A 12,231-nucleotide genomic window follows, 5' to 3' on the forward strand; every position below is an offset into this window, starting at 1 on the left:
AAGACCATGTGAGGACACAGTTAAGGATGGCCACCTGTAAAGCGAGGAGAAGCCTCCGAAGACACCAGCCCCGACAACACCTTCATCTTGGACTTCCAGCCTCCGGAATTGTGAGAAAGTTAATTTCTGTTGTGTAAGCCCCCCAGTCTGTGGTCCTTTGTTTATGGCAGCCTTAGAAGACGAATATAGTGTTTAAAGCTGAAGTCATCTCCAAATCCAAACAGAGTAACACGGAGGGACAGCGTCTCAGGCGGCCCGAGGCAGAAATCCAGTCACCTGCAACTCTCTCCGTGGGCCGCATCAGCTGGTCACCAAATACTGTGATTCCAACCCCTTCTCTCCCCGTCTCCCTGCTCTGGTTGAAGCATCATCCATCATCTGATGACTGCGACCGCCTCTCTCCCTCCACTGCGCTGAGCTTGGGACCCGACCCTTCCCGCAACTGCCAAGCAATCCTTTAAGGCAAGGTTTTCCATCTCAGCACCACTGACATTTTGGGGCAGAACAACTCGTAGTGGAGGGGAGGTCTGTCCTGAGCTTGTAGGCTACGCCGAGCAGCGGCGTCCCTGCCCGTACCCGCCGCACGCCAGAACCCTCCCTCTGCAGGTGTGACGACCAATGCTGTCTCGCAACATCACCCTAGGTTGAGAACCATTGCTTTAAGGACAGGTGACCCTGGATGCTGGCACTTGACAGCCACTGAAGATCTTATACAGGAGAAAATTCAGACTCCTTGTGGTCTCACGGGTTCCCTCTAGCATCCAGAATAAACCGCGCCACACAGTAGGCGCTCAGTAAATAGTTGAGAAAGATAAGGCAAAACCAAGGTTTTTTAGCTCAGTAGCTTTTTCTCTAAATCCCCCTTCTTCCATTTGAAACTCAGCCACCTGCAAAGAACATACCTGTGCTTCCCGTATCTTCTCTTCTGCCGGTCTCTGCCTGCAGCAGCCAGCCCTCTCTGCCCCAACCCACCTTCGGTATCTGGCTCAAAGTGCCAGTCCTCCCAGCAGGAGGAGCCGGGGATTCCCGTGTCCTCTAGGCGCGCCCTGCACATTTCTCATCCCAGTTTGAGCTTTAAGGAAGAGGGAAGACAGGAGCCCGCAGATCGGCTCCTCGCTGTAGGCAGGAGGACTAATGCACGACACCCAGTGCTTACAAGAGGACTGCCATCACAGGTCTCCAAAAGGCCGAGGGACTGGAAGCCCTGGGGAGTTTGGAAGGTGGGAGAAGGGGAGGATGCAGGCAAAAGGCAGAACAGCAAGACTAGTCAATAATCTTCACAAAGAAGCAGTCACAGCCCAGGACCCTGCCTTTCAGCCTAGAACTGGCAGGCACCTGCTAACACGGCCAAAAGAAAACAAGGTCACACCTCGGAGCAGTCAAGCCTCTGGTGTCATGTGTCTCGGGCACAGCTCAGGGGATAGGTGAGGAACAGCCTGAATCCTAGGCATTAATGAAAATCTGCACCAGAAAGAAACAGCCAAGGCCTCGGGAGTTTTTTGTTAAGCTTCTCCTAAGGGCTAGCTGCCGCAGAGATGCTCTAATCTTCCCTGTCGCTGAGGCTAATGCTTTGACTGCCCTGTTCCGGATCGCCAGCAGGATACCTACCCTCCTCTCCAAGGACTCCACAGAGCCAGCTTCCCAGAGGGCCCCCGGGGCCTGGGTCAGTTACAAAGGGAAGGTGGTGGTGCCTGCAGGAAGCCATCTGGGTTTAGACCAGCTGCGGCCAGGGCCAGAACGCACCTGCGGCCAGCTCCGGTAAAAACACCTTCACCAGCATCCCCGCCCAGCCAGGGTAATGCTTCCTTTCGCTTCATGCTCTAAGTAGAACACTTGGGAAGACACTGAATGCTTTCAGTTTCAGACCACAACTCCCAAGGCAAGAATTTCTCTGCTTCTCCATCATTACCCCACCAAGGACTCCATAGTTGGAAAGGAACCCAGGCCAAGCCTCTCCCTGGGGGCCCAGGGACAGGCCTCTATCTGGGGCTCTGCGGTGGGTGTTGGGGGACAGGGGCTGAGTCCAGACACAGACTTAACAAAAGACTCTTCCTGCTTATTTTGAAAATACACACAAAAAAGGGATAAGAAGTGAGAAAAGAGAATGTGACTTACACCTATTCTAGTTTGGGGCCACGGGAGAAGGTGATGGCAGCTGCAAGTTTATCCCAATAAATTATCCGGCTTGCTCCGCCCACTTGTAACTGACTCGCCCTATCTGCTATCTCTCCACAGGAGAGCCTCAGGGTTAGGTGTCCAACCTTCATTGGCCATTCTCCTTTCTAATGCCTGGGACACCTGTAGGGTGAGGAGGGGGTCTCTCTACTTAGTGGTTTGAACCCACAGAGGAAGAACTGCTAGTATGTATGAATTCATGTGTCCGGTGAGGGGAAAAAGCAGGGAAAGGAACAGGAAAGAAAATACCAGCTCTTGGTTTCTGGGTGAAGATACCAGTAGAGCAGGCTGGAAGTGCTTGCTGAACATAGACTGGTCCAGGTCCCTGAATAGGCAATGGCCAGGTTTTCCTAACCTCCTTCCCTTCCTACTACACCTTAACTCCACCTCTAAACCAAGCCCTTAAGTCCTTGACCTTCAGCAAGAGACCCATTCAGTTGCCTGGGACTGACAATTTGCATAGGTCCCCAACCCCTCTTAAAGGCCTGCAGCTTCACAGTAGGGGTCAAAGTCTATGGATCTGAGCTAACGAGCACGCCCTAGGACACTAAACACCTCCCAGGGATCAGTCCAGCAAGACTCACAGGTGTTGGGAATCAGTTCCTAGGTTAACAGCAAAAAACTTGCCCTGGCCGCCTGGGTGGCTCAGTCGGTTGGGCATCTGCCTTCGGCTCAGGTCATGATCTTGGGGTACCGGGATCGAGTCCCATGTCAGGCTCTCTGTTCCGCAGGGAGTCTGCTTCTCCCTCTCACTCTCCCTCTGTCTCTCTCAAATAGACGTATAAAATTAAAAAAAAAAAAAAAAAAAGGAAAGAAAGAAAGAAACTAACTTGTCCCCTGAACCCAAAGCAAGGCTACAGGGTACACGTCCAGGTAGCCCCAAGGCTCACTGGTGCCTGAAAAAAAAAAAAAAAAAAAGTAGAGACCCATCTTGAGTTATCCGCTAGAATTGAATGTCTGAGAAATCGAAACAGGTAGATTCAGGCCAAGAGCACAGGCCCTACCCTTCCGGTGGGGGCTGGGCTGGGTGCTGCTCAATGGTCTTGCCAGGGGCAGATCCTGGTCCCATGGAGATATCCCACCTCTTCAGAGAATACATTGCTGTCTGGCTGAGCGGCTTTCCAAGCACATTAAAAAGAGACCACTTTGAACCTGGGCTCTGCGGGAAGGGACCATCCAGTTTACTCCTTAGGTCCTGCCAGATCCATCTACTGACTCATACACTGATCTCTAAGACTATATGTGGCTAGGTCCTAGAACTACAGTACCTTTCTCATCAAGGACCCCCTTTAAAAATAAAAAATATAGATTTTTTTTTCTTTCTAAAAGGATCATAGGCACTTTAAAAAGTACTTCAGATGTTCATAGCCCAGGCTAAAGACCCGTCTTTTGGAATCCTGATTCTTGAACCCTGTGCCTTTATTCGGCATCGGGTTAGAGCCCTAAATTGTAAGATGGCTGCTGCAGATTGGCCTGTGAATTCAGGTGCCTTCGACCTCTACTGCCCTCTGTTGGCCGTGAGGAGGGAGGATATATTGGTAAAAAAAAAAACAAAACAAACTCTTGACTCCTTCCTGGCATTGACACCGAGACAGACTTTCTGTCCCAGAATGCTAGGGGCAGACAACCTTCTAGCAGCTTTTGCCAGAACCTCTAGAAGGCTTACCTTTCCTTGAGGTGAGCTGGGGATAAGGGGTTACACACAGGGAACCGCCACATGAAGTCAAAGCACCACAGTCTAGGTCCTGAGCCTCTGAATATTTGTCAGGGTGGTCTGATCGATCCTGTTAGGTATCCCCCAGCTGGAATCCCTGGAGGCAGAGGCCGCCCCGCCCCTTAACTTAGAAGGACGACAAGGAAGTCGGGAAGTTAGTGAAGGCCCATGCCTGGCCAGAACTCCACGTCACAGAGCTCCACATCGCTTGAGACACTGATTGTATTTGTAGGGGGTTAGGGAAACAGTGGAACAAGAAATACAAAACCAGGGAGAGAGACCGGGCGTTGCAGGTGCCAGGACCCCTAGAACTCTTCACTCTCATCCTCGCCGTCCATAGACTCTGTTCCCACTTCTTCATAATCCTTCTCCAGGGCAGCCAGGTCCTCTCGGGCCTCTGAGAACTCCCCTTCCTCCATGCCCTCGCCCACGTACCAGTGCACAAAGGCTCGTTTGGCATACATCAGGTCAAACTTGTGGTCGAGGCGGGCCCAGGCCTCGGCGATGGCCGTGGTGTTGCTCAGCATGCAGACTGCCCGCTGCACCTTGGCCAGGTCGCCCCCGGGCACCACTGTGGGGGGCTGGTAGTTAATGCCAACCTAAGAAGAAACAGCAAGTGGTGTAAGGCCCTGGTTCTGGGTTCCCGGGAAGGGGTCTGTGGAAGGATTCCCAAAGCTGGGGGAGGGGCAGTCCCCTGGTGTGTGGCATTTGCCGGTCTGTAAGGAACACAGGGATAAGGGAACAAGTCAACCACCGTAAGGAAACAAACAAATCTGGAATGTGGGACTTTCAAGACACTAAGACTAGTCCCTTCAAAGTCACCGTCAAGAAAAAGGGTAGATGTCTTAACATTAAAAGATCGAAGGGACAGATATAATGCCTGGGCCTGGATTATATCCTGACGTTGAAAAACAGATATAAAAGCCATTTGTGGAAATTGGGAAAGTTCAAATACTGACTTAGGTACTCCTATTTTGGAGAAGTATTATGAATTTTGTTAGGCACAAAACCAAACCGGTGGGTCATAAGCAGCTGTAACGGAGTTTAAATGGGTCAGCAAAGCAAAAATCAAGGAAACCGAGCAGTCAGGTGTCGAATCTAGGTAGTGGGTATAGAGGGGTTAACTGTACTAATCTCCCCATTTTCCTATAGTTTAGAAAATAGCTCTAAAAATATAAAACCTTGTGAAGCTCTCCAACTGGATCTAGCCTTAATCTACTTTAGACGTTGCTCTATTCAGAACATACATTTCATATTCAGCGTTAAAAAACAACACAAGTCAGCCTCCCCCTTCCTGCCTCTCAGGACAGGCTCACTACTTCCTGAAGGCAGCCTATTCTCCCCCCCAGTAGCTGAAGCTCTCCTAATATGGACCTGGGAGAAACTGCCGCCCAGACTTCCTACCCCTGGTTTCTAGTTCGGAGCTACGGGGCGGCTCTTCAGTCTTAGCGCACGGCTGTTAGCTTTACGACCGGAGTCCCTGCGTCCCCTCCCATCGTGGTCACGTCTGCAACAGCGTCACCGGGCAGGGAAGCTATAGGCTTTCTAAATGCCACAGCTGCCACCTTTAATCTTCCTAATCTCACCCTGGAACAAAACCCATAAAACTTAAACTAGGTCGCATGCCCAGTACCCTCGGGGAATGTGGAGAGGGAAAAGATAGGGGCAGACACAAATTCTTCCTCTTTACTTCAAAAGGAAGGGGCTGCGTTCATAGACCTTCTGAACCATGTCTTGCCCATTATCTGAATGGAAGGCCGTTCTGCGCTTCCAAAAGCACTCTCTTCCGAGCAGGAGCCCTACTGGGTGGGTATGTTCCTGGCACAGGTGAACGATCGGTCCCAACCCGACTGGCAAACCTAGGGAGTGCCTATTTGCCAAGCTAAGAGATGTGAAACCTACTTTTCCTTTCATAAAGGCAAGCTTTCGAGTAGAACAAAAAAGCTGTTATTTGCCTGATTCTCCCCATCCTAGCACTTTTGTTGTCCTGCCTGCGGCTCTGTAGGAATCCCCCCTCTCAGTGGGTACACAGGCTACAGGCTCATCACCTTCCCTTACCGCGCCCGACTTCATTCTCCACTTGCCTTGAAACCCGTGGGACACCAGTCCACAAACTGGATGGTGCGCTTGGTCTTGATAGTGGCGATGGCGGCGTTCACGTCCTTGGGCACGACTTCTCCGCGGTAGAGCATGCAGCAGGCCATGTATTTGCCGTGGCGAGGGTCACACTTGACCATCTGGTTGGAGGGTTCAAAGCAGGCGTTGGTGATCTCTGCCACTGACAGCTGCTCATGGTAGGCCTTCTCGGCTGAGACGATGGGGGAGTAGGTCACCAGGGGGAAGTGGATGCGGGGATAGGGCACCAGGTTGGTCTGGAACTCGGTGAGGTCCACATTGAGGGCCCCGTCAAAGCGCAGGGAGGCCGTGATGGAGGACACGATCTGGCCGATGAGCCGGTTGAGGTTGGTGTAGGTGGGGCGCTCGATGTCCAGGTTGCGGCGGCAGATGTCATAGATGGCCTCGTTGTCCACCATGAAGGCACAGTCCGAGTGCTCCAGGGTGGTGTGGGTGGTCAGGATGGAGTTGTAGGGTTCCACAACCGCTGTGGATACTTGGGGGGCGGGGTAGATGGCAAATTCCAACTTGGACTTCTTGCCGTAGTCAACAGAAAGCCGCTCCATCAACAGGGAGGTGAAGCCTGAGCCGGTGCCACCCCCAAAGCTATGGAAGATCAGGAAACCCTGAAGACCGGTGCACTGGTCTGTCTGGGGTAGGAGAGAACACTGTTAGGATGCAGATGACCCACCCCCTGCCCCCAGCCCTCTTCTCCCGGCAGAACCCTCTTCTGTCTGCAAAGCTACTGTGACCCAACTGCAACTGTATTCACTTCTGTATTTGGAAAACAAAATTAAATTTTGAAGCGTAATTTATACTTAAGTGTATACGTTTTATTACAAATACAATGAACGGTTTGACAAGTGTATAGACCTATATTACCAAACTAATCAAGATACAGACATTTCTGTGACTCCAGAAAGTTCTCTCACGCTCTTTCGCTTTGCCTCTGTAGAGGTGAGAAGAAAATACCTACAGGGGTTAGAGTTCTAGGGGACAGATGACCTCGAAGGGCACTGCTGTCTGCATGAAGTGGCAAGTGAGGAGCAGTAGGAGGGGAGGGGAGGGGAGGGGAGGGTCAGGTGGGAGGAGGATTATTGTCAGAGAGCTGGTCCCTCTCAACTTTGTAGCTTTGCCACCTGGTTGCAGGAGAGTGGGAGGTGGGGGGAGGTAGTGGTGGCACCTTGTTGAACATAGAGATTCCCAGGTCCCCCACTTCAGACTGGAACCCCGGGACCTGCGGGTTTGACAAGTACCCCCGCTGACTTCTGATGCAGCTGGTCCTTGGATTAGAAAAGCATCAGTCTATACCAGACGCACGGGGAGTGATGATACAAACACTCTCTATTTATTTGCAATATATCCATATATTGGATCGCTAAGTCCTACACCTGAAACTAATGTTATGGCAATTAGATCTCAATAAAAATCAATTAAATGAAAAGCAAGCTTTATGCAAATTGATAACAACAACCAAAAAACCCAAAACATCCCCCCAAACCAAAAAACAAACAAAAAACCAAAATACCAACCCCCTGAAAAACCTTTTAAGAAAATCCTAGGACACCTGGGTGGCTCAGTCAGTTAAGCGTCTGCCTTCGGCTCAGGTCATGATCTCGGTCCTGGGATGGAGTCCCGCAGTGGGCTCCCTTCCCAGGGAGGAGTCTGCTTCTCCCTCAACCCCTCCCCCCTGCTCATGATCTCTCTCCCTCTCAAATAAATAACACCTAAAAAAAAAAGAAAAGAAAGAAAGAAAATCCTAAGCCAAGGGAGTACTTCGTTTTTGCAAGCACAGAATCCCATTCCTCAAGTCAATGGCAAGTCCTCAGTCTGAACTCGTGAGCAGCAGAGAGATGTGTGGACAATCTCGCTAGAGGACCAGTGCCAAAGTACTGGCTCCTAGTTAGCCTCACTCCTGGTTCTCCGTGCCTCGGGCAAGGGATGGGGTCAACTGGAAGTGGTTAAAAAGTAACCATTAAGCAGGAGCCTCTCCCAGGTGTGAAGGTCTGCTTAGAAGCCTGAGCTGTCAAGACAGCTTTCACCTACCTGCTGGGGGTAGAGAGAGATCAAAGCTCAAAGAAGGCTCGGATTGGACAATTAAGACCTGGCAAAGCTAGGAACCAGCAGGGCAGGTGAGTCCGCAGACTCAGGGCAGAACCGGTTTTTCAGGCTTCCAACCCTAGATCCACACCCAGGACACACAGCTCCCCCTAGGGGAAGCCGACGACAGCCAAGCCGAAGGAGCCATCAGGACACTATGGGCATGGGCCGCAGCCACACATCTGTGGTTTCCCTTTCTTCCACACGTGTCCAGCCTCCCAGGCCAGGAAGGGAGAGTCAGGACACACGGATTTCCTGAAGGTGTCAAGGGCACTTGGTCCGCTCACCAGTTTTCGGATTCGCTCCAGCACAAGATCGATGATCTCCTTCCCCACAGTGTAGTGGCCTCGGGCATAGTTGTTGGCAGCATCTTCCTTGCCAGATATCAGCTGCTCGGGGTGGAAGAGCTGCCTGTAAATGCCAGTTCTTACCCCATCTTGAGGGGAAGAAAGAGGGCAAAGGTAAGAGAGGCTGGTCTCCTCCCTCATGAGGACACAGGCGCTAGGACCTATGCTGCTAAGCTCCCCTGGGTGTAACTGCAAAAGGGAGCAGGAATGGCAAACGGCCTTCCAGAGACCCACTTCCAATGTCCAGTTAGTCCTCCCTGGGGCTCACAGGGGTAAGTCAGGGGCCCCTTTAACAGTGCTTTCCCTCACAGCCACTTCTACTTGGTGAGGAATCAGAGGGATTCTAGAAGAATCTCACTGGACTTCTGAACATAGACTGATGAAGAAAACCCAGTCCACAGTTTAACATCTACAAAACTGTCTTTGGAAAGATGGGGAGATGCGGGAGTGCCTGGGTGGCTCAGTTGGTTAAGTGTCTGACTTTGGCTCAGGTCATGATCTCAGGGTCCTGGCATCAAGCCCTGCGTTGGGTTCCCTGTTGAGTGGGGAGCCTGCTTCTCCCTCTCTCTCTGCCCCTCCCCCTCACTCGTGCTCTCTTTCAAATAAGTAAAATCTTTAAGAAAGAGAGAGAAAGAGAAAGAAAAGAAAGGAAAAAGAGAAAGAAAAAAAGAAAAAGAAAAAAAGAAAGGAAGAGGAAGGGGAAGAGAAAGAAGAAAGAAAGGAAGGAAGGAAGGAAGGGGTAAAGTTTTCAGGAACAGGAAACTGAGGAGATCCAGATGCAGAAAGGAGGAAGCAGAGAACCCCCTGGGAGCCAGCAATAGCCAAGTTCACACAGGCCCACATCCTATTAAGGGGCCCCTTTCAGTTAAGGCCGAGCAGGGGGCCAATAAGAATGCTCTCCGTGCCCAGTTCCTTAGGCAATGTTATCCTCAAGAGTCTGTGGGTAGGAAAAAGGAAGTTTCAAGTTTCTGCTATTATATCCATTCTTTTCCGCAGTCTTCCTTCTGGGTCTGACCCCTGACTCAAACATCTGGCAGTTTCTGGGCAGAGTGGTTTGACTGATATCCCTCTCAGCACAGGAAGCCCTCAGGACCCCTCCTGAAGTCAGAGTCTAGACAAAAGCAACAGATTCAGTGTTGTTCTTGGCAGGGGGCTGCCGGCATTCCAAGAGCTTTTCCCCTAAGCAGAGCTCCCCACTGACTTTGGGGCTGGCAAAAAAATCCAGGCTGGAGAGGGGGACCCCTGCCCACTCACCTATGACAGCAGGCTCCAGGTCCACAAAGACAGCCCGGGGCACATGCTTGCCGGCCCCGGTCTCACTGAAGAAGGTGTTGAAGGAGTCATCGCCGCCGCCCAGCGCCTTGTCACCGGGCATGGTGCCATTGGGCTGGATGTTGTGCTCCAGGCAGTAGAGCTCCCAGCAGGCATTGCCCATCTGCACGCCCGCCTGCCCCACGTGGATGGAGATACACTCGCGCTGTTGAGGGAAGCAGAGAGATGATGTGGTGTGGATGGAGAAGGGAAGCAAGTGGGCCTTGAAAAGGCCCTGGAAGCACTCTTTAATCTTTCCTCCTGGACACTGAGGCCTAACAGTGAATTACATGGTCTGAAACCCAAAAGACTGGGTTCCCTTTCCACACCTTCCCACACTTTCAGCCAAATGACCTCATTTTGCTTTCATTTACTGAGGGTTCGAGAACGAAGGTGGCTAAAGCCTAGGTGTTCACGTCCAGGAACTAGAGAAAGCCGAAACCAAGTAACCAAATCCCACTGCCTAGTGCCCGTGTGCTGGCTGGGGCGGCACAGGAAGCTCAGAGTCTGCACACCAAGATGGAGCCTCCAACACTGGACCCCTAGGAGAAGGGGTCCCCACGGTGGGGACCCTGTGTCCTCTAAACTCTGAAGGGGCAGAAGATGAAGTTCAGGTCTGTGGATGAACAGAGGCAGTGGCTCTGGAGTTAGAGCCGGTTTGAAAGCTCGCCCACAACATCCCCTTTTGGGGGGATAGGCCCTGACTATGGACACTTGTCCTTGTCCACCGCGGTACACACTCAGTCCAGATAAGTGCTGCTCGATGGTCACAATGGAGCCAGAAGACTCACCCTCGCCCTTTCAGCTCTCCTGAGGTAACTCCTACAATGGATAGACTCTCTTGTCTTCTGGTCCTTCACCCCCAACCCACAGTCTAGAGAATCCGTGTGAAAGGGCCGCACACTTCCCAGACGCAAAGGGGGGTCTTCTAAAACAATCGGCAACAGTTTAGCAATTTTAGGATCTATCCTTCAAGACAGCCTCAGAGCCTTTACAGGGGCTCAGGACACAGGCGGGGATCTCAAGATTCCTGTGAGGCCCTGACTCCCCAAGCTCTTCGGTTTAACTGAGGGACTTCACGGGCTTGGGCACCAGAACAGGCGAGAAGTGGAGTAGAGGATATTCCCCCTTAGACACCAGGAGCTCACGGACACCCCTGGTCGGGTATGGGTCAAGGTCGTGCACCTCTGACTTCTGGCCGGAGTCCGGCCGCGCAGAACAAAGGCATTCCGAGGCACAGCTCAGAACTGGCGAAACCTGCTGGAGTTTGCAGAGCGGCCCAGGTCCGGCCTCCAGCGCGGGAGCGTGACTTCACAGGGAGGCGGGGACTGCAGCTGGGGGCGGGCGCCTCTTTGTCCCGGACCGCCGCGGGAGAAAACTGGGGCGGGTCCAGGCTCCCGACGCCGGAGCGCGCTGCACCGCCCGGCCGGGGTCGCGGGCCCCGGGCTGCGCTCAGCGCGGGACCCACCCCGCCACGCTGGCGCCCCGCCGGCCCGGCGCCGCAGTGCCACCTCTCTCCCGTCCGCAGCTGCAGCGCGCAGAACTTCTCCAGCTCGCATCCGCCTCTCCCGGCAAGGGGCTCAGAAGAGCAGCGCTCGGACGCGGCGGACGTCCCCGGCCCTGCGCAGAGCCCCCCACACCGTGGTCACCATGACCCCCTAAATTCCCCCCAACAAACCCCGCGCAGCCCCTCCCACCCTGGACTGCCCGGCGCCCCGGCCTCCCCTCCTTCCCGCGCAGCTGGTCCTCACCGGGGACCCTCGGGCGCCCGCAGCACGCTCTCCCGCGCAGTACCACCCTCACCGTGGACTCCACCAGTGCCCCCCAACTCCCTCTCACCATGGTTGTTCCGACAGGTGACGTTTGCGGAGGGTCGTTGACTGCAGACGCGCTACGAGTCTCCTGCAACACCACGAATCCCGGTGTAAACCGGCTAGTTGGGGCTTATATAGCCCCGCTCGGCCTCCGGCCATGCCTCCTACCGGGATTCCCATTGGACCGCGGCCGGACGGGGCCCGCCCCCTCCACGTCTCTCATTGGGCCGGCTTCCCACCGAGGCCCGCCCCCCTCTCCGTTATTGGGCGGGCGCTTATGAAATATCCCCGCCGTAGCCGGTCATTGGGCAGTTTGTAAAGCCAAAGGGAGGGAAAGCCTGGGGGTCCGAGTCCTCCAGGTCAGCTCGACCCTCTTGCCCTCTGTTGGAGCGGGTCTGAGAGGTTGGAGCTTTGGAGGAACACCTTTGTTCCATTGTTGCCTTAGGTCATTATACGGGTAACAGGACGGACCTAAACCTTGGACCGTGGCGCGGACTTGAGCTCAGCAAGCGCTACGTAAGGAAAGATGCTGTGATGAGAACCAGGTACTGCGAGCTTCTGGGGAAGGACAAAATGCGGCTGGGTGGGGGAGGGTTGGGCAGGCAGGTGTGGGAGAGAGCATTCCAGGCGCGGGTAATTGAAAATTACCTTCCTT

The 12,231-nt window shown here is 53.3% G+C and overlaps 1 protein-coding gene across 1 annotated transcript; it reads right to left on the bottom strand.

Moving 5' to 3' along the window:
• Positions 1–4,093: 4,093 nt before the first annotated feature.
• Positions 4,094–11,736, bottom strand: LOC103657723 (tubulin alpha-8 chain). The gene is made up of 5 exons (XM_008685131.2): positions 11,602–11,736; positions 9,706–9,928; positions 8,392–8,540; positions 5,974–6,654; positions 4,094–4,488 (listed from the first exon to the last, which is right to left on the bottom strand). The coding sequence occupies exons 1-5, from the start codon at positions 11,602–11,604 to the stop codon at positions 4,195–4,197; spliced, it is 1,350 nt and encodes a 449-aa protein (XP_008683353.1). The 5' UTR covers positions 11,605–11,736; the 3' UTR covers positions 4,094–4,194.
• Positions 11,737–12,231: the final 495 nt, after the last annotated feature.

The sequence above is a fragment of the Ursus maritimus genome, unplaced genomic scaffold, assembly GCF_017311325.1.
Source record: "Ursus maritimus isolate PB19 unplaced genomic scaffold, ASM1731132v1 scaffold_2, whole genome shotgun sequence".
Lineage (NCBI taxonomy): Eukaryota > Metazoa > Chordata > Mammalia > Carnivora > Ursidae > Ursus > Ursus maritimus.

Coding starts and splice junctions, on each gene's coding strand:
- LOC103657723 (XM_008685131.2), bottom strand. Junction 8,541..9,705: donor CCTGGAGCCTGCTGTCATAG/GTGAGTGGGCAG, acceptor CTTCCCCTCAAG/ATGGGGTAAGAACTGGCATT. Junction 4,489..5,973: donor GGTGTCCCACGGGTTTCAAG/GCAAGTGGAGAA, acceptor GTTTCTTCTTAG/GTTGGCATTAACTACCAGCC.